General features: G+C 44.1%; 2 protein-coding genes across 2 annotated transcripts in view; one reads left to right on the forward strand and one right to left on the reverse strand.

The window, feature by feature from the left end:
* Positions 1–2,295, reverse strand: part of Gns (glucosamine (N-acetyl)-6-sulfatase) — a 30,805-nt gene extending 28,510 nt beyond the window's left edge. The window contains exon 1 of the mRNA XM_090327997.1: positions 1,955–2,295. Coding sequence (XP_090184123.1) covers positions 1,955–2,149 — 195 coding nt within the window. The 5' untranslated portion in view covers positions 2,150–2,295. The remainder of the gene's footprint in view (positions 1–1,954) is intronic.
* A 6,121-nt stretch (positions 2,296–8,416) lies between these two features.
* Positions 8,417–21,804, forward strand: part of Tbc1d30 (TBC1 domain family member 30) — a 69,569-nt gene continuing 56,181 nt past the window's right edge. Inside the window, exons 1-2 of the mRNA XM_090328005.1 lie at positions 8,417–8,858; positions 12,269–12,433. Of these exons, the coding sequence (XP_090184131.1) occupies positions 8,432–8,858; positions 12,269–12,433 (592 nt within the window). The 5' untranslated portion in view covers positions 8,417–8,431. The remainder of the gene's footprint in view (positions 8,859–12,268; positions 12,434–21,804) is intronic.

The raw sequence follows: 21,804 nt of genomic DNA on the forward strand, positions 1-21,804 counted from the left end.
ATATGTACGGCAGAGGACTCCTATAAAAACAGCAGCACGAGTCCAAACACCTCACATTCCACCTGGCTCTAAAAGGTTCTCTAATCATGATGGTCTTAGCTCTCCCTCCTTGAGTCTCACAATCACTGGTAGGATATTCTGAAAAAAGATGGAAGAAGTCAGAATTCTCTAAAGAATTGGAAGCATTATATTTTAATTTGTTCTTCCCCTCCAACTCCTCTGGCCAGGACAAATATCTATTTGAAAAAAGAACCTCCTATAGATTTAAAAAATAGTATTAAAATTTAAAAAGACCTTAGATATATACAGATAAGAGCTATGGTCAATAAAAAAGGAAACCCAACAAACTTGAACATCTTATATTCAAAAAATGAATTTCATTGTCAACAGGGGTAATTAAGCTTAACCTTTTATTAAGGGCATTCATCACCAGAAAAGATAGTCTGTTCTTCACAACCAAAACATTCCTCAAGAACACAAATTACAAAGAAAAAAAGGTTCCATGAGCAAGAACACAAGTACAGCAATTGGAATGGTAGAAAAACTGAAGCAAAACCTAAGAAGGAAACTAAATCAAGGCTTCTGGTATCAACATAGCTGAAAGAAACTACTGAAGAAGTATATGTGAAAGAAAGAAGTGTGGAGTTCAAATGCAGCATGTCAACTATAAGTGGGGAAAGGCTCCTACTGTTCAGTGCACTGGGTTTAGAGCATATTTTGTTTCACAACCCAGAAATATATATATGTGGACATGAGTACCATATAGATCATTCCATTCTTTTCTATTCCACAGGAAAACAAAAATGTTGGTAGCTACTCTTGTAAATGATTTCACAACTCATTCAGTGGGTTGGAACCACAAGTTTGTGGAGCTAAGGTGTTACCACACAGGAAAAGTTAGGAACCTCCTTCCTAAATGCTTCAGCATTGAGTTGAAATCAAGAAAAGGGAACTGAAAGCGGAAAATAATTGAACATTTGTTTAAAAAAAAAAAACGGGGGGGGGGGCGGAATTCGTGAGGAAAGCTGGAACCAGAGTCAAGAGTTAGTGGGTGCACTGCCTTGAACTGGCTTCTGGGGGCCTCTGTCAAGTGTCTGGAGTGGATATTCTTAAATCATAAATTCCAGAACTTAAAGATACTAGATACTAGAGCGAAATGAACTCCGAACAAGAATAAAAGTCTCGTGACAAGAGCCCTAAGACCTAAAAAATGAGGGCTGACAGTATGTAATGCTTCCCTGTTCTATAAGGTTAGTTCACTGTCCTTGATTCTCGTGGAGCAAAACACCGTGAACTATTGGAGATCAGCTCATTTCAGCACTTATTTTATAGGCGCAGACGTTGTACCCAGGCACAAACGCAGAGGTGGCCTAGGTTTTTTAGAAAGGAGGCTGGACTGGATCGTGCAGAGGTGGGGAGCAGCAGACCTGAGTAGAAGACCAGGGAAATCATTTGGTACATAATAGGAGAGGCACTGGAAGGCTTCTCCTGGGCTGCCCGTGGCCCATGTGCCTGTAATTGATCATTTTGCATAGCCCATAGTTATCACTATGATAACTATCTACTTATCACTAGATATCCAAGTGTGGTCCTTGGCAGAAAAAAAAAAAAGTTCCCCACCCTTGCAAGATAACCAATCCGGGCCGGTGTGCCCTCCCCAGCACCTGCTCTCCGTGGGCTCAGTGGGTCCTGCCACGGCGTCCACATGTTTACCCTGAGCTTGAATGCAAACTCCAGAGCAGTAAGGTCCAGCTGGACCGGCACGTGAATGAATCAACCCCGAGCCTACAGTACTGAGGCCCAAACAGACCCCCTACGTGAAGGCCACACGGACCGGAGCCGGGTCGGGGCGGCCCGGGGGGGGGGGGTGGGAACGAGGGTAGGTGGGGAAGGTGCAGGGAGGCTGGGAGTCAGCCGGGGAGACGGAGGGGCGGGGCAGAAATAAAAGAGTTACCATGCCGCCGAGCACTTGGTCCTGGTCGTCGGTGAGCACCAGCACCACGTTGGGCCTCCGGGAGCCGGCCGCCACCCCGGATCCCCCTAGGCAGCCGCTCAGCAGCAGTGCCAGCCGCAGGACGGCTCCCCAGACCGACAGGTGGCGGGGGCCGACCCCCCGCGGCCCACCTAGAGGCAGGGGCAGGAGGCGCATGGCGGACAAGTCACCGGGGAAAACCCCGGGACGCGGCGGAGAGACGCGCAGGACCCCGGAAGGGCGAAAGGCCCAGCCGCAGGGAGCCAAAACTGCAGAGGGCAAGGCCAGGGGCTGGGGTCAGGCGTTTTCTCCCTAGGCGCTATCACGTGAGTCGGAGACTGGGGGCGGGGGGAATACGCCGCGCGGTCACGTGACTGCAGCCGGCGGGCGTGGCCGTGGGCGGGGCTTCCCGCTGGGAAACGCCCCCCCCGGCGGGGACCGGAAAGACTCAGCGGACTGGGGGGAGGGGCGGGGCGGTGGGTGGGAATCCGAGCGGGTGCTGGCCTGCACCCGGGGTGTGGCTGCGATCTGGTGGAGCCAGTTTCGGCGGAGAGATTAAAATGAGGGGAGGAGCAGGGGAGGGAAGGGGTGCGCACACGTTAGCCGACGGCGAGGAAGAGGCGTGCAGCCTGCTAGTGTAAGACCAGCGGTGGGTAGAGGCTGAGCTCTCCCGAGTTTAATCCTGAGGGCCCCTAAGTCGCTTTTAATTTTCTCTCAACTTTGTGAAGCGGGGCTTAACATTCTCCTTTGGTTCAACCAGTGAGATTTGGAAGCTGGATTCCGAGTCCGGGCCATTCATTCCAGCTGACTAGATTTCCACTCTCTTCAGCTGAAGAGCCAGACATCTTTATCCAAATATTCTTTGGTGTAGTTGTGTTTTTCTTTTTTGACCAGGCCTCTTAAGAAATGTTGGAGGATGGATACAGTGAACAACAAAACCCTGAAAAGGGCCATTCAGATGCATTATTGAGTAGTCTTCTGGGGGTGGTTGGGGAAGGGACTCTCATGAAATTAGAAACTCCGAAATATTTCTGTATTGGCTCTGGGACAATTCTCCTTTGTCCCTGTGCTGACCGGCTATGCAAACAGAAATATTCCCAGTGAGTCCCACTATCAAGTTGTATCTCCAGCTCAGTACACACAGCAGGATGCATCTCCTTGATGGCGATGTGTGTTCTCTAAGCTGAACTGAAATACGAAACACAAGCTCTGAAAAGTACTTTACTGTTAGATAAAAACAAAAATAGTGTGTACCCGGGAGGGGGTGGGGAGAGGGAAAGGGGGACAAAAACGTGAGAAGTAATGCACCTACTTCCCGACGAACTGTAACTGTAACCCCTCTATATATTATCCCGACAATAAAATACAATTAAAATACTGTGTACCAGAATATTGTATATGTTAGAAAAGATATGAGCCCTAAAATGTAGAGTTGTTCAAGATACTGGGTTGCAATCTTTAGCTAGACTTAAGACTAGACCTTTGAGCTGAGGGAATAACTAACCCTGGTGTACTGAAGTTTCAAAATTTACAGGAAGACCTTACACAACACACACACACGCACACACACACTACCTGTTCCATCTGCACTGATGCCCAAAATTGTGCCATTGCTTGTGGTTTAAGGTGAGAATGTGATTCATCTGAGGCCTATGATTGTGTAATTATGTGCCAATTTTGTTCCAGATTCTAGGCGAGTGCAGAGAGATACAATTTTCCTTATGCATTCTAAATAGCAGGGCAGTAGGTGTAGCTGTCACAGAAATATTTGATTACAAATACATGTGTTACAGAAAAAGTAAAGGGTACCTTGATAATTTAAAATAGCAATTCAGCTTTTAGGCTGACCCAGCCTATTACTAAGGCCACACCCCGGGCCCCTGAAGCTATTTCTGATAAGTGCGATATAGTAGATTTAGAGTAATCATTTAAAAAATAGTGTCACAACCACTACCAATAACAAAGACAGACATAGCAAGTTAGAAAATAAAGTGAAATTCTAATCTACTTACGGCTTTTTTCCCCCCAATCGTGGGGTTTGAATTCAGGGCCTGGGCACTGACCCTGAGCTCTTTTGCTCAAGGCTAGTGCTCTACCATTTTGAGCCAAAACACCACTTCCTTAAAACATTTCAAATAAATGTTTCATTAGAAAATACTGATGCAGTGGGTACAGTGGCTCACACCTGTAATCCTAGCTGCTCAGGAGGTTGAGATCTAAGGATCGAGATTCAAAGCCAGCCCAGGCACTAAAGAGTCTGTGAGACTCTTATCTCCAATTAATCACTAGAAAAGCAGAAGTGGGGGGCCAGGAATTTGGCCTACTGGTAGAGTGCTTGCCTAGCATGCATGAAAACCAGCTTCTATTCCTGGGTACCACATACATAGAAAAAAGCCAGAAGTGGTACTGTGGCTCAAGTGGTAGAGCTCTAGCTTTGAGAAAGTCCAAAGACAGTGCTCAGGCCCTGAGCTCAAGCCCAGGACTGGAAGAAAAAAAAAAAAGAAAATGAAAACTAGAAGTGGGGCTGTGGCTCAAGGGATAGTGCGGTAGCCTTGAGCTGAAGAGCCTAGGGACAGTGCCCAGACCTAGAGTTCAGGCCACATGACTGGGAAAAAAAAACCAAAAACCCTTGAAAATATGAAAGGAAAATAGATAATTCAACAATGATCTCAATATCCCTTTTATAAGAATAATTAAGCAAAAGACCAACAAGGATAGAGAAGATGTGCACAATGTTACAAAATAAATAGAACTAGGGGCTGTATGAGGCTACACCTTACAGAAAATACACTTAGCAGGGACAGGCTCTGGGTTTAACCACCTCCCTTCCCTTAAAGTGTTTGGAATACTATCAAGTATCTTGGAATAAACTGTACGTTAAAGCATGAGAGAAACCTCAGTTTTAAAAAGATAAAAATAATAGCATGTTCTTTTCTCACTGTGAAATGAAATTATAAGTCAGTAATTATAAGTCAGTGGCTCACACCTGTAATCTTCCTACTTAGAAAGCTGAGACCTGGAGGACTGAGGGTCAAAGCCAGTACAGGCAAAAAAGTCTTCTGGACTCCATCTCCAATTAACCAGCAAAATGCTGGACTGGAGGTGTGGCTCAAGTAGTACAGCAACTATCCTGAGGAAGAGGCCCTGAGTTTAAGCCCTTGGTGCCATCATAAAGAAGAGGAAGATATGAGGAAGAGGAAAATGAAGAAAGGAAGAGATTTGGAAAGCATACAATATTTGGAAGTTAAACTACATATTTCTAAATAATTAGTATGTTAAAGTGGAATCAAAAGGGATGTTAGTAGTATAGATGAGAGAGGTAACTGGTTTAATCTCTAGGTGACATATTGTGAGCAATTACAACTTTTCTGTTATTGAAAGGAAATATTTTAATATTTTCCCACCATGAAATCCATAAATAAACAAGATAATATTCAAAATAGATATTCAAAGTTATTGCAGTCAACTTTTTTGATTTAAATACTGTTCAGCATGAATTCCTCTCACATGCTAACTGCTACATATGCCTTTCCTTTCTGTGTAAAATTTGATGTCTTTTAAAAGTACTAACATCTCTGTTCTACCTTTCACTTTTCATCTTTTTGGCTTAAAAAAAATATGAGAATCTTCCTCATGTATAGTTGCTGAATTGGAAGCACAGTGTGCATTCTATTCTAAGCAGATAGTAAGTTGTACACAACAACAACAAAAGTAACTAAAGGCAAAACTGACTTCTGCATGAAGACAAAGAACTGCCCTTGTTCCATTTCTCTTCTGACTTGGCAGGTAAACAGCCCCTAAGCAATTAAAATGAGCTATTTACTAGGTATTAGGAACCATCCATCCCAAGAATAGTGTTCATTTACATCATAGCAATCCAGTCTTACTATTCCTTACATTTAAAAAAAATTGAATGGCCTAGTTAAGGTCATTTTCAAGGACTGAATATGTGATGGTGACTGACAGACTTGGTTACAGATATAGAAATAATTTTAATGGTCATTATCTATAGATTGTATGCTAGCTTTACATAAAGTCTATCCTAGTAAATCGAACTCAGAAATAGTTGCTTTTTTCCTCCTTGTATTTATCATGTAGCATTGGACTTTGTGTCCTGGTTCTATCCGATCCAAAATATTCATATGATCATTTTAGTAGAACTAAATTTTTAAATTAAAACACTGATTCTTAGCAATAGCATAATTTAAGTAAATTTCACTTTACAGTTGGCTTCAATAACAGTTTGTTTTGACATGTTCTGTTAGGCCAGTGGTTTTGTCTCATGAAACATAGCCAGGATTACTGACAGGACACTTGTCTGGGGCCTGCCAACTATTGGGCTGTAATAACACAGGAACTGTTTTTTTTTTTTTTTGGGGGGGGGTCTCTCATGGGACTTGAACTCTGGGCCTGGGCCTTGTCCCTGAGCTCTTCAGCTCAAGGCTACCACCCTACCCCTTGAATCACAGGGCCAGTTTTCTGGTGGTTAATTGGAAATAAGAGTCTCACTGACTCTTTAGTGCCAGGGCTGGCTTTGAACCTCTATCCTCAAATCTCAGCCTCCTGAGTAGCTAGAATTACAGGCATGAGCCACTGTGCCCAGTTACTTCCTAGCTTTTATGTCAGTTTTCTCTCTTCTGATTAGGAGAATGGGAAATGTATTTGAAGTTTTGATTAGAGTAGGAATATTCAGTGATAAATAATCTTCTGTTTCCTTGGCCTCTTTCTTCACTTCAGTCAGCTCTTTTTGAGGTTATCAAAGTTCTTGGAAGAGAACCCTACAAAAAGAATAGAGCTGAAGTGAGTGGCAACCAGGAGAAGGGCCAGCAAATGAAAAGAAAGAGATTGGATTTCAGTGTGTGATCCTATGAAAGTCTTGCTTGTTGCAAAGTCTGGCATATGGCAAGGGCTCCCTCCTGGGATTCATGTAATGGTTGGGACAAAAGGGAGAAAAAAATCCTCCCCAAACAAACTAACAGCAATAAAGTAGATCAAATCTGCTCTCTCCATTTCATATAGTTAATGGGAAATGTCAGCAAAAGTTCTTTACAAAAACTTTATGAAAGATTTTCCAGTATAAGTTCTAGATACAAGGTAAAATATATATATATATATATATATATTTAAAGGTCTTTCCTTATCTTAACTCCAGTTTTACTGTGGTACTGGTGTCAGGGGACACAGGAGCCTACTTACAGGGTTAGGTCCTCATAGGAAAGTGCCTTGAAAATGAGTGTGCTGAACAAACATGAGGCCCGGCTATACAATTCCACTGTTCCCAAGGCAGGAGAACAGTCGTGTGTTTAACTGCACTACACTTAACAATGATTTGTCAGTAGCCAAAGCCAGACACACTTCAGTCTTTGAGGAAAGTTCAAGCCATATCTTATGAACGGAGAAGTTACTTGGCTTGTTTTTTTATTCCAACTCCTGAATCTGAAAAATGAGGAATAGTGGTTACCTGCTTTTTATATATTAAAGTGAAGACTAATGAGATAATTCACTTTAGTCACTGAGTGCCCAGGATCCAAAAATGGTGTGCTAAAATAATATTGAACGCAATGATCAAAGAAGTATCTATAGGTAAAATAGTAACCTCAGTTCTGACGTAGGGGTGTATGTGTCTCAGGGCACGGTGGCTCTGTAATCCCAACTACTCAGGAGACTACTCCAGATTACTGTGGTTTGAGGTCAGTCGGGGCAAAATGCCTCCACGCAAAATTCAAATGTGGTGCATCACATCTGTGGGAGAGAGGAACTGGCTAGCTAGTATGATCTTGGTCAGAAGCCAATATGGGACAAAAAAAAATGGGACCTCTGACCTTAAAAAAAATTAAAAAAATCTAAAAGGGAGTGGGGCATAGTTCTAGTGGTGGAACACTCGTCTAGCAAGCATGTGTCACTATCACGATCACCACCACCAAAAGAGAAAAAGAAAGTATCTCTTATCAACTTGACTTATGGAAGAGGTCATGTCCGGAATGTTTATTAAACCCTCATGACCCAGTTCCCCCCCCCCCCCCACACACACACACTGGAGGAAACAAGTTCACTGCGTTATAAAATCCCAAGTATATGCTAGATGGGTGGAGGTTGAGAAGGACCGGGCCTGGGTCTGGCCTATTGCTCGGCATTATGTCTAGCTGGAGCCGAATAGGCTACGAGTTGCCTTCTGATTTGGTCAGGTGAATGCTTCAGTGAAGGTGGCAGCGGACGGGCGCTCCTAGCCACAGGCAGCCCCGGCGCCCTCCTCTCCCCGTTACTGGAGAGCGCCCCCGGGCGAAACCCGCCGCTCCCCGGCCGCAGGTGTCTCCGGGTAGCCGGGCGGCGTGGCCCTGGCCGTGCGATCGGGGCGGGGCACGTCGGGGATCCGGGCTCCCGGCCCCCTCCAACCCACGCGGGGAGAGGCGAGGCCGCACCGCCTCCCGGAACTTGCTTGCGGCGGGGTAGCCGGGGGCCATGGAGGTCGGAGCCCCAGCTCGGGGCCGGACGGGGCGCCCCGAGTTACAGTTAGCCGGCGGGGCGAGGCTGGAGGACGCGGTTCCCGGAGTGACTCCCGCTCCAGCTCCACCCGCGCGGGGCTCCCGGGATTCGTGGGACGGCGAGGAGGAGCCGGAGCCCCGCACGAGCCGCACGGCGTCCCTGGTGAGCGGGCTGCTCACCGAGCTCTACAGCTGCCCGGAGGAGGAGGCGGCGGCGACGGCGGGCGGCGGCCGCGGGCCGGGGGGCCGCGGGCAGCGCCGGGACAGTCCGGACAGCTCCACCGAGGCCTCGGGCTCCGACGCGGTCCTGGGCGGCCGAAGTGGGGTCGGGGACTCCCGCGCGCTGCAGGAGCTGCGGGAGCGGCCGAGCCTGGGGCTCCAGAGGCGGTACCTGCGGCGGAAAGGTGAGGCCTGGCGGGGGCCCGCGCGCGCCCTCGCCCACCGCGGATCCCGGCGCGGCGCTGATCCGGGCGCAGAGGGATTCGTTTTGGGAGATCCCGCTTTGATCTGACTCCTGTTGCCTACACTGTTGCTCACTCTTGACCACACTGAATTCTTCCCCCTCCTCCTCCCCCCCGCTTTTTTTTTTTTTTTTTTTTTTTTAAGTTCTAGCCACAGCTCCACTTTCAGCCTTTTGATGGTTCATTGGAGATCAGAGTCTTCCATGAACGTTCCTTCGCTGGCTGGCCTGGAGCCGCGATCCTCAGACCTCAGCTTCCCTCAGTAGCTAGGATTACAGGCGCCCGCTTTTTACACCCTGAGTTCTTGATTCCCCCAGCCGCGCCCCGTCTCCTCTCCAGTGGGTCCTCACGGCATCAGCTGAGGGGCTGGTTCACCGTCTCCAGTCTCCCAACCACCCCCCCTAATTCCCTCCGCGATCGCCCAGGCCCTCGGTCAGGGGCTGCAGGGAATCCGATTTCACCTCACCTGCTGCTTGGCTCTTGCTGATGTGCGTGCCAGATGATACCACGCTATTACAAGTGATTCACTTCTTGCCCTAGCCACACCACCTAGACAGGGTTTAACGAGGGAGGCACAATTAGAGAATTCAGGCTCCCATGGAAGAGCGTGAGTTCCTTTTCTGCCAGAAAGCAAGGTTTTCCAAGCAGACTGCACTGGGTATTTTCTTCGGCTTGGTTCTCTGGGTGGGGAATTTATGGAAAGCCTTGAAGCACTGGTTGCATGGCAGAGTTGAGGAAGTGGACATGGCTTTTTCATGGAGTGGGGGAGAGGCTAATTTAGAGTTTGTTATCAAATTCTGAGGTTTATGTCCTGACTGGAATTATGTTGTTGTTGTTTTCTTAATTCTTCGTATTAGCTTGCTTTTTCACTTAACGCAGTAGTTGTTGTAGAGCTGTATGTAGTAACGCCTTAATTTGCAAAATTTTAGGGAGGTGTGGAAAACTTACATATTTTGGAATTACTGTCTCTGCAAACTTATCAGAGGGAACTATGAAAGTCATTCTAGAATGGTCTTCTGCCTTCCCATTGTACAATCACACTAACTAGCTCCAGGAAATAATCAATCTGTCTGCTTTCTCAAATCTATGTAAACAGCTTTCAGCTTCCTCTCTTAGTTTCCTAGTGAGGATTTTTCCCCCCAGCTAATTGTTGCAAATGGCTTCCCCCTTCCTCCTTTTGGCGTTGACTTTGGCTGGCCTGGTTGCCAGGTCATTTGATGCAGTTATTTGGCTGTTCCTAAGGTGTGAGTGCTTGTGCCAGAAGTTCCATGGAGCGATGGTTCTTTTAGAATCCAACACAGTGAAAATTAGGGATTTGACTTTCATTTTTTTTTAATTACAGAAGTTTTACACATCGGTAGTTGCTTTTGGGAGGAGGGAAACTCGCCAAATGTAGGTATGGTTTTGTGAGTGGTTTTCCCATGAATGGTGCCTCTGCCACTCATTCACAGGACCTGTCTCTTCAGCTCCCCCAATTCTGCAGATGGAGGTGGTGTTCTCTCTCTCTCCAATAACTCTACTCATTGTGTTAGTGTTGAGTTACCTGTTGGTCCTTTTTTTTTTTTTTTTTTTTGCGCCAGTCCTGGGCTTGAGCTCAGGGCCTGAGCACTGTCCTTGGGCTTTCTCAAGGCTAGAGCTCTACCACTTGAGCCTCAGCACCACTTCTGGCTTTTTTCAATGTATGTAGTACCGAGGAATGGAACCGGGATCTTTGTGCATGCTAGGCAAGCACTCTACCACTAGGCTAACCCCCCCCCCCCCCCGCCTTTTTTTTAATGGCAGTCAATCCTATTCGGATGAACAAATCCATGTAGAGTCTACCTTAGAATGCTAAGTTCAAGGCCATGGATACAACTGTCTGTTCAGAAATACTGTTATTAGCTAATTCTTTTTCAGTGCCAAAAATAATCCACGCTAATATACCCTACCCTCAGTAAAAATCCTCACATAACCCAGGTCACTTGTGTATGTATTCTCTTCTCACTGTTAGGAATTTCTCTGTGGCACCACACAGTGACTGTTTAGATATTTAGCATGGAAGCTGGCAGAATGGCTATTCAGAGCTGCTGGATTATCTGTTTTCCTGCCACTCTTCCTGACTCACTGTGTGGCCTTGGACAGCTATTTGACTTCTTTCAGTCTTATTTTCCTGGGTAGAGATAATATAGTGCTGTGATGAGGATTACATAAATTAATGTGTACACAGTACTCAATGTTAGAATTTTTTGTACATTTTAATTGATTTCATTATGACATTTTCATACATGTATCATGTACTTTGAGTATATCCCTGTTGTCTTTTGTTCTCCCTCTTTTTCCTTATCCCCCTACCAGACCCTGTTATCGTCCTCCTACATTCATATCCTCTTTTGTCTATTTAAGTATAGATTCCACAAGTAAGAGAAAGTGTGATATTTGTTGCTCTGAATCTGATTTATTTCAATTAACACATTGGTTTCCTATTCCCTTCAAATGATGTAATCTCACTTTTTTTTGGTCAGATGTGGGGATTGAACTCTTGGCCTGGGTGCTGTCCTTGAGCTCTTCAGCTCAAGGTTAGCCCTCTACGACTGAGCCACAGCACCACTTCTGTAATCTCACTTTTTCTGTGTACATGGTACCGAGGAACCGAACCCGTGTCGTCATGCATGCTAAGCAAACACTCTTATCATTAGGCCTAAACTCCCAGCCCTTGTAATCTCACCATGTATGTATGTACGTACACACACATATAATATATATACTATATATTACATGTGTGTAACATATATGTTACAGTTGTCAAGATAAGCAGTGATTAATACCCCCAAACTGATTCAGGTAAAGAGTTTATAGCACTTGTATAATTCTAGTTTAATGCAGAATTTGTCAGTTGCTCTGTTCTTTGATAGTACCAGCATTGAACTCTGGACCTTGTACTTTCTAGGTTGATGCTGTACAGCTTGAGCTATGCTTTCAGCCTTATATTTTGCTGGTTATTTTGAAGATAGAGGCTCATGAACTTTTCTGACCTCAATTGGCAATCCTCTAAATTTCAGCCTCCTGAGTAGCCAGGATTACAGATGTATCTCACTGTGGTTTTTATTCCTCTCCAGTTCTTTTTTTTTTTTTTGCCAGTTCTGGGCTTGAGCTCAGGGCCTGAGCATTTTCCTTGGACTTTCTCAAGGGTAGCACTCTACCACTGGAGCCTCAGCACCACTTCCGGCTTTTTTCTCTGTATGTGGTACCGAGGAATCAAACCCAGGTCTTCGTGCATGCTAGGCAAGCACTCTACCACTAGGCCAAACTTCCGCCCCCTCCTCTCCAGTTCTTTATGGCACTATTTAAAATTTTTTTTTTCCTTTTACTGATAGACCCTAATGAGCTGAAGATGATCCTTCAAGAGCTGAAGTGCAGAATCGGAGTCCAGTCGGCCAAGTTACTCCGGCAGCTGAAGCAAAAAGATCGCCTTCTACATAAAGTGCAGAGGAACTGTGACATTGTGACTGCCTGCTTGCAGGCCGTGTCGCCAAAGAGAAGTAAGTGCGGGTAGAGCTGGAGACCACTAGTTCCCCACCACACAGTCATTTGCCATGTTTGACAGAATGCTAATGCCAAGCAGGCAGCTTGCTGGGCTTTTGGATATTTTGGAAAGTTGTGCATGTGGAGGCTTCTACCCTCAGAACTAAGGACTGTCAACAGCTTACACAGCTTCTTTTCCCTTTTCAGTTCACGTGAATACCTCATGTCTGATGCTAAAATCTTACTTTCATTATTCCAGATTTGAGGTGGTACTTTCCTTTGATAATGGTTATTCTTACCTGTTGCTCAATAAAGACTCAGGTTGTCCTGGTTCAGAAAGCATCAAAGACATTCAAATGGGGCTGGAGGGTAGCTTAGTAGTAGAGTGCTTGTCTAGCATGTGCGATGCCCCGAGTTTGATTCTTTGGAATCACATACACAAAAGCCAAAAGTGTGTGGCTCAAGTTGTAAAACACTAGCCTTGAGAAAGCTCAAGGACAGTGCCAAGGTCATGAGTTCAAGCCCCACAACCTGCCAGAGAGAGAGAGAGAGAGAGAGAGAGAGAGAGAGAGAGAGAGAGAGAGACAGAGAGAGAGACAGAGAGAGACAGAGAGAGAGACAGAGAGGCGCGCAAGCTAAAAGTAACATGTTTGTTCCTTTGACCTCTATGTTGATCTAGTAAGTGAATTAAACAATGAACAGAAAAAGAGGAAACTCTAGTGCAAGGTTCTAATGATGTGCCCTGCAATTTGAAAAGGACAAAATACTTGAGCAAATGAACCTGTTGGGTAATGAGTAGAACTATGTGGTTTATACATTGTAAGAACAATAAATAATTAAATTAATGATTTATCTTAAATATGAGATGTTAAGGTTTGTGCACTAATTTTATGGTTCAAATGAATGATTTATCTTAAATACAAGATGTTAAGGTTTGTGAATTAATTTTACCGTTCTCCATGACAGAGTTTTATGTGCTATTCTTCTAACATTTCCATTTTTGTTTCGCATTTTGTATTAACATGCAGCATGGCAGAGCATTGAGTTCAGGTATGGTGAATGTAAGCGCATGTGGTCTGTGTTGGTACCTTCTTGAGTGCATGTACACACTCCTTTTCTTTGCCTTTGTTGTCACATCTTATGTGCAAAATAACATATCCTTAAAGACAAGCTTGTGTTGTCCTGCATTTGCCTTGAGCAAAAGAAGTTGGAATGCATAGGCCCCGAGTTCAGCCCCAGAAACAGCACCTCCCCTCTAATAAAAGGAAAAGAAAGGCTGATAGTAATGCTTACTTCATGGAGTCTTTCTGAGAATGGACAAGTTAAATTGCATCAACAGTTGGAGTGTTGCCTGGCTCTGGGATTTACTGTCAGGCCACATTTCCACTGTGGGAAGGTTGGAGTTACCCTTCTAATATCCTTTGTGTTTTGGAGATAGATATGAAGGGTGCTGGCGTCTCTCACACTTAAGAATAATCAGCAAGTTTGGATTATTTGAGGAGACACTAAGTTTTCATGGTTAGACACCTCATAATTTACTCTTCCCCAACATCCTGCGAGTTGGCTCATGTTTCCCTTGTGCATATGACATGAAGATGTTTGGATGGTTGGTATAAGTGAAAGTCGGCTTTGTGTTTGGGCAATGGCAGCAAAGCAGAAAGCATCAAAATCTGTGGAGCTCATGGAGCAGTTCATGGGAGTGGGATTAGGAAAAAAATGATAGAAATGTGGTGGAGGCAGGAGGGAAGGGGGAGCAGGGTGAGACATTCTGGGCAAAGAAAGCAGTCCCGAGATGAATGAGTGGGTACCAGATATTTGCAATACTCCAGGTGTTTCTTTTGTTTTTTGGATTTTTAACTTTCAATGAATCCTATATCATTCATCAAAAATGTCTTTGTTTTCTGGTGCTAGCACAAGCAAGCAGATGTGTAGAGCAACATATTTCGATATCTCATATTGGAAAAGAATAGCTTCTAATAAACGAATATCCCATGCATAGCTTATTATTGCTCTCCTTGGCTTCATTTATAAAGTGCCATAGGACATATAACACTTTAATATGCTAATAAGCACAGTATGTATAACCAAAAGGAAAAAAGATATGCAGAACTCCCAAGTTTTAATGGATAGGATATTTCCTTGTAGATCTTGTCATAGTTTTTTTTTATAACATAGAGACTTTTTTGGCTAACTAATGCAGTGTTGTTAAAGCTGTTACCTCTTTAAAATACTTATCATTGAAGAATGGTTTATTCTATTAGAGTACAAGTCGATGTAGTAACATTATTAGACTTACTATTTCTTGAAAATAGTCTCTTCAGTATTTGTAAGGAACTTCTACTTTGGACATTAAAAGAAGCCTACAGCACTCTTTAAAAATTATTTCAGGCAACATCATTTTTGTCTGTCTGGATCTTCCTGGTCCAGGAGATTAGAAAGGGTCTCCTTTCTCCCTCCACACTGACACTACCCAATGTGACCACAAGAGGGCAAGCCGGTTCCTTTCCCTGATCGCAAATCTGGCATTCTTCCCACTACCTGTGCCTCTCTCTGATCCCTGATCATGGCTTTTTTTTTTTTTTTCCTTCCCTCTGATTTATCAGATCACACATACTTTAGAATCAGTTTTGTAATTAAATACTAGTTAGAAATCTGGCATGGTGGCTCAAGCCTGTAATCCTAGCAGCTTGGGAGGAGAGAGATTGGGGCATTACAGTGTGAGGCCAGCCCAGACGAGGCATAAAAGTTCCCAAGACTCCATCTCACTCAGTGGCTGGGTATGCACCTGTAACCCCAGCTATAGGGAAAAGCACACTTGCTGGGTACAATGGCATAGACATGTCCTCCCCGGCAACTTGGTGAAGCACCAGTAGGAGAGTTGTAGCCCAGGTGGGCCAAGACATAGAAAAAGTCCCTACTTTGAAAATAACCAAGGTCTAGAGCCCACCTTACAAGTAAGAGGTGTTGAGCTCAGTTCCTAGTACAACACAAACCAGTTAGAAAGGTTTATATATATCTATATATATATGATTCATTTCCTTGTTTTCTCCATGCAGCTGGATTTCTCTTTCATTCTACATTTGTGGGCCTTTCTTGAGCATTTTCTGTCTCAGTTACCCTCAACTCATTCATTCACAAGGGCTATGAGGGACTCACCCCTCAATCTCTGCAATGGGAAAATGAGATATCAGTTGAGTTCTTACAATAACAGGGACCTTGGGGAGGTAGCTGAGGAACTGAGCTGGGAACTCTCAGGAGGCAAAAGCCGGTGAGTGAATATTTGAATGATGGTGTGTAACTCTAGCTTGGAGCCAGCAGCTGGAAGGACAGGCGAGCTTCCTGAATCAGAGCAGCAGCCACACAGAGGAAAACTGCAGCAGGTTTCAGATGGGTAGGGGCAGGAGGACACATTGTTTTCCAGTTCTCCTGAGCCTGGCCCTCCTCTCCTCAATCCATGCCAGCTCTAATTCTGCAGCACCATCTTTTCTCTATGTTCCTCTCTTACTCTGGTCTTCTCCCCACCCCTCTGCATCCTCGGGAGTACCCCAGCATAAGGCTGAGTGTTGTACCTGAAGTCTCAGGCCCTTCCTAAATCCTAAGGGACATTCTTCTTCACAACTGGCATTTAACTTTCTTCCCTGGGGATTTCCGTAGGTTCTGCTAATCTGCCTTTTTTTTTTTTCTCATTTACTTGGTGATATTAAGGGCCTGTGCTTTCTGTTGCTTGAACTGAAAACCTGGGCACTGTTTCTGAGCTTTTTTGCTCAATGCTTGTGTTCTACCGCATAAGTGACAGCTCCAGTTATGGCTTTTTTTTTGGTGGGGGGGAGGGGGGACTTACTTAATTGGAGATAAGAGTGTCACACGTTTCTTACCAGGGCTTGCTTAGAACTGTGATCCTCTGATCTCAGCCTCCTGAGTAGCAAAGATTACAGGTATGAGCCACCAGCGCCCAGCACTTGTTTATCGGTTTTGTAACTCAGTGCACAGGTTAGGAATTCAGAAGGCTTCAGAGCCTATAAGCTGGCCCACACCACTGGCCTAAGCTAATGTTCTCTGCGTGGAGGAGGGAACCATGGGGCACTCCATCCCCTCCCTCCACACCCCACCTTCTCACCAGGAGGAGCTTGGGCAGGATGGGGAGGCAAGGCACACATTTGTCTATAAAGTTCATTTTCAATGACGTTAGAAGCTGAATTTTGTGACATAAATTGTGTGCGTGTAGCAAGTGTCGCTCACTCTATCAAAGTTTCTTCATCCTGCTTGGTTCGTGACATTATTTTTTTCTTAGTGTAATAGTGCAAGAATTATTTCAGTGCAAGTATTTTTTTTTAAACCTTAAGACAACTTTGAATCATCATTTCAGAAGCTGTCCTGATTGTGGGACACAGCAACTGAGCAGCTGTTCTCTGCAAGAGACAGTGTCAGGCTGCACGGAAGTGCTTCTCATCCGTGCCTGCTCTTGGAGGAGCAGATCTTCATTTTGGCTTTCTCAGCAAACGATGAGCTTCCTGTTTCTGGTTTTGCACTTGGCAAATTATTTTTAGAGACAAATCATTTCTGTAGCTTCTTGGAAAAGTTTAAGGTGGTAGGTTTTTGAGGTTTTTTTTTTTAATCTGAAATATGAGGCAGGTTGATGGAGAAATGTGATCTCTGAGCCCATCAAGCACTGCCTCTGGATGCCAGGATTTGTGCCTGCATGCCCTACCATGGTTCCAGCTAGGTAAAGCATTGTATCATGAATCACACTCTGTTCCAGTGGTGTTAGAAGGGTTTAATTAACTGGTATAGCTGGGCTAACTTGGTTGAAGTTGCTGGTGTGTGTGTGTGTGTGTGTGTGTGTGTGTGTGTGTGTGTGTGTGTGTGTGTGTGTGTGTGTGTGTAATACCATATTGGCATTGAACTCAGGGCCAAGACATTAGCTCCATTTTCCAGCTTTTTGGTGGTTGATTGGAGCTAAGAGTCTCATAGACTTTTCTGCCCTGGCTGGCTTTGAACAGTGATCCTCAGATCTCAGCCTCCTAAGTAGCTCAGATTACAGGCGGAGCCACTGGTGCTAGGCCAGCCATCCCATTTTCGGAGTAAGGAAGCAGAGGTAAGTCACCTGAGCGTGTAGAACTTCTGAGTGGTGAAGGCAGCTTTCAAATGAGGCCACTGATTTTAGCCTCTCTGTTTTTTAGCTACAGATTGCTCCCCTACCCAGAATTACAGAAGCATTTTCACCTGATGAGTGGAGCCCACGCATGGTATCTGAATGGTGCTTATTTTTGGAACCTTGGCAAAAATACTGTTTGTGGAATTTTGTACATGGTACAAATGTTTGAATAACTGTCTATCAGTGCATCTGTGCTCTCCCTCCCTCCCCTCTCTCTCCCTCTCCCTCTCTTTTCTCTTTCTCTTTCTCTATCTCCCTCTCTTTCTTTCTCTCCATCCCTCCCTCCCTCTCGTCCTGGGGTGTGGACTCAAAGCCTGGGCACTGTCCCTGGGTTTTCCTCAAGGCTAGCACTCTACCACTTGAGCCATATACAGCTTCCAGCTTTCTCTGTGTATGTGCTACTGAGGAATCGAACCCAGGACTTCATGCATGCTACGCAAGCACTCTACCACTAGGCCATGCTTCCGGCCCTGCTTATGTCTTTTGTAATTCAACAAAACAATTTTTTCAATAAGTAAGAAAGCACGAGAAATTTCAGGTTTTATTGGTTTTGGACTCAGCAGAGTCCCCGTGCTAGCTGCAGGCAGGGGTGAGCAGGGCTGAAGCGATGAATAAGAACTGGTCTCCGTGTTCAAAGATGTTTATGATTTATTCAAAAGAAAGTATGTGTGCCTAAATAATTTAAGGGTACTGATGAATGAGGTGTGGCACGGGAAGCAGAGCAGCTGGAACATAGGTACATGGAGCAGGTGCCATTTTTAGACTAACAAAAAAGTCCGATTCTGGTCTTCTTTGCATTGCACAGATATTTACTGAGTACCTACTACCTGTCCATCTCTGTGTAAGCCATCCATTTCAGGTTTCCCCAAGATAGCTGAAACTTTTTGAAAATGCCACAACTGGAAAATTGCGCGTTATAAGTTTGTTTTATATACTCCTTTTTAAAATAATTTTTATTGTAATTAATAGAAGGGTTACATTATATTCACCAGATAAAAGGTGCATAACTTCACAAACATTGATGCTCTTTCTCATGACATGGTCCCCATTTCCCTCCCACTCTCCCCCCTCTTATCTTGATTTCCCCCTTCCCTATCCAATTTCAAATAACCAATTAAGCACATATAAAATAGATCAGATAACAAGGTAAAATATTGTAACAATATGAAATAACCAAGGGATGGCAAAAGAGATGAGAGATAACATAGTACATTAAGAACAACAGTCATTCATTATATGGCTTTTGTTTCTATATCCTGGAGGTCCTTACATTTAGTGTCATACTATTTGGCCTAATGTCTCTAGATTTTGTTCTATTTTAAATCTCTGCTAGGAGAGCCCAAGGTTTCTACTGATTATGACAAATGAGGGAGACTATTGGGCCTATGTTCCTTTGAGTCTGGCTTACTTCACTTAATATGATTTTTTCTAAGTCTTTCCATTTCCTTACAAATGGGGCATTGTCATTTTTTCTGACAGCAGCATAGAATTCCATTGTTTTTTTAAAAAAAATGTTTTTAAAGCCCAGGCTGGTCTTGAGCTTACTGTCTTTCTGTCTCTTTCTGTCTCAACATTCCTACATGCCTAGACTCAAAATTATCATGACTATTTTAGAAAATTGCCTTTAGCATATTTATATAAGGTATAAATGCTACATGATAGAAATGGGTTCCATCTTTAGGCTCTGGTCCCTTTGCTGATGGTTCCAATGACTTTGGATGAAAGCTACTTAACCTGTGCTTGGTTTTCAAGTATAGAGAAACTAGTGGTAATTGTATGTTTGTACACGTGCAGGCATGAGTACACAAGTGTATGTGCACATTCACCTGCCAGTCTTAGGACTTGAACTTGGGGCCTGCCCACTGTCCCTGTGCTTTTTTTTTTTGCTCAGGCATAGTTCTCTACCACTTTTGCTTTTGGTAATTAATTGGAGATAAGAATCTCATAGACTTTCCTGCCAGGGCTAGCTTTCAACCAGATCCTCAGATCTCAGTCTCCGGAGTAGAGATATGAGTCACTGGGGTTTGGCCAGAGGTAATTTTTTTTTTCTAGTTCTGGGACTTCCGCTCAGGGCCTGAGCACTGTCCTTGGGTTTTCTCAAAGCTAGAGCTCTACTTGAGCCACAGCACCACTTCCTGCTTTTTCTATGTATGTGGTACTGAGGAATTGAACCCTGGTCTTTGTGCATGGTAGGCAAGCACTTTACCACTAGGTCAAACTCCGGGCCCCAGAGGTAATGTTTTAACAGGGCACAATTGAACATTCATTATTTCACAGGTCAGGATAACGGTATCTGCAGGTATTCAGTATGATCAGCAACCCCTTCTTCCCTCTGCTCTGCCACTGTAAATCCCAGTACTTACAGAAAGATGGCTCCTACTTGTACTTTTCTTAGGACCCCACCAGCACCTTTGCCATTGCAGTGGGTAAGTGATGATCTCATGAGTGAATACAAAGAAACATGTTTTATATGGCTTACTTGACCATAAGCTTGACCTGACCTTTAGCTTCCAGCACAAGTACGTGTCAGACATACTTGAAATGCTCCCAAGTTCAAAACTTGCTGAGCAATGACAGGACATCATATGACTTCCTGGGATAGGACCCAGTTCAAATGCAGGGACAATAGGAATGTCATATCCAGTGAATTAAAGTTAGGTATATGTGGTGTATGTGAAACACAATTGAACTTTGCATGTAGGCTTGTGTCTCTTCCACAAGATAGATACTATGTCTATGAAAATATTTGAAAATCTGAAAATAAAAACATCCCCACTCCAAATACTGTTCTGGTCCTCAGAAGCTTTGGATAAAAGAAACTTTTTTTTTGTGTCAATTTCTTGGGGTAAGGAAATGCCTCATAGAAAAGCAGGTATAGAAGGATAATATGACTTCTAAAATCCCCAGCTCATTGTGTATCTGAGGTTATGTAGATCTGACTGCTAAGATTTTTTTTAAAAAAGGAAACTATCATTCCAATTAGGAAGTAGATACATATATTACTTATATTTTTAATTTTGGAATTTCTGATGTATAAATGTAATTGACTATTTTTTCTTAAAGCACTTCATCTATAGTGGGGGGAAGATGTTGGGAGTGGCTTTGTTTGTGAAAATCATTAATGAATAATTCATTTCAGTAAGGCAAATGGCTATCAGGAGGCAGAACTGAGAGCTGAATCTGACTTACCCTTGGTATTTCAGAGCTTCTCTGTTGCATGACAGAACCCGGTCTCTGAATTTCACAGACTATGAAAGCCACACCTGGTTGTCTTCAAGGACTGATAGAGAGAAATTGTTTTTATGACTGAGACCTTCATATAAAAAGAAAGTAAAATGTTACTTGTATGTAATGTGGATGTTAGATGACTGACAAGGTTTTTTTCTTTTTTTTTTTTCCTGCCCCCTCCATTTCTCCCCACTGCCCTGGGCGGGTGTGTCTCTCTCATCAGGGAAAAAAGCTCCTGCTGTTCATCTCCCCAGCTCAGTGTGTGGGCCGTTTCGGGGTAATGAGTTGGTGGAATTACTTCATAAGGCTCTATTTTAATTTTTGCTTTTCAGTGGTACTGGGATTTGAGTTCAGGGGGCGTGTGACTGCTAGGCAGGCACGCTGTGATTTAATCGTGCCTCTTTTTTTTTAGGCTAGCTATTTTTGAAATGAAGTCTTGCTTTCTGTTCAGGTATGCCTCTGGAGCACAATCTGCCTATAAGTAGTCTATCATAGCTGGGATGACAGGTGTATAGCACCATGCATAGCTTGTTTCGGTGAGATGGAGTCTCTCTGGGTTTTCTATTCAGGCTGTTCTGGAGCTGTACACCTTCTGATATTAGCCTCTTATGTAGCTAGGATAATGGGTGCATGCCTCTATGTCCTGCTATCACTTGAGAAGAAATCTTCTGAACTTTTCTACCCAAACTGGTCTTGACCTCTGTCTTCCCATCCTTCAAGCAGCTGGAATCATAGGTAGGAGCTCCTGGCACTTAGCTGAAGGTCAACTATTACATAGGTTTGAGGAAAATGTCAACCTTTCAGGAAACTGGTGCCTGGGCTGGTTTTGAACCATGATCCTCATGTCTCAGCTTCCTGAGTATCTAGGATCACAGGCGTGAGCCACCATGCCTGGCTATTTTTTTTAACTAGGGTTCGACTCAAGTCCTCAGTCTTGTCAGATGGGTGTTCTGTCACTTGAGCTATAGCCCAACACTTTTTGCTTTAGTTATATTTCAGATAAGA

Source organism: Megascapheus bottae, chromosome 2 (assembly GCF_031878675.1).
Source record: "Megascapheus bottae isolate mThoBot1 chromosome 2, mThoBot2.hap1, whole genome shotgun sequence".
Taxonomy (NCBI): domain Eukaryota; kingdom Metazoa; phylum Chordata; class Mammalia; order Rodentia; family Geomyidae; genus Megascapheus; species Megascapheus bottae.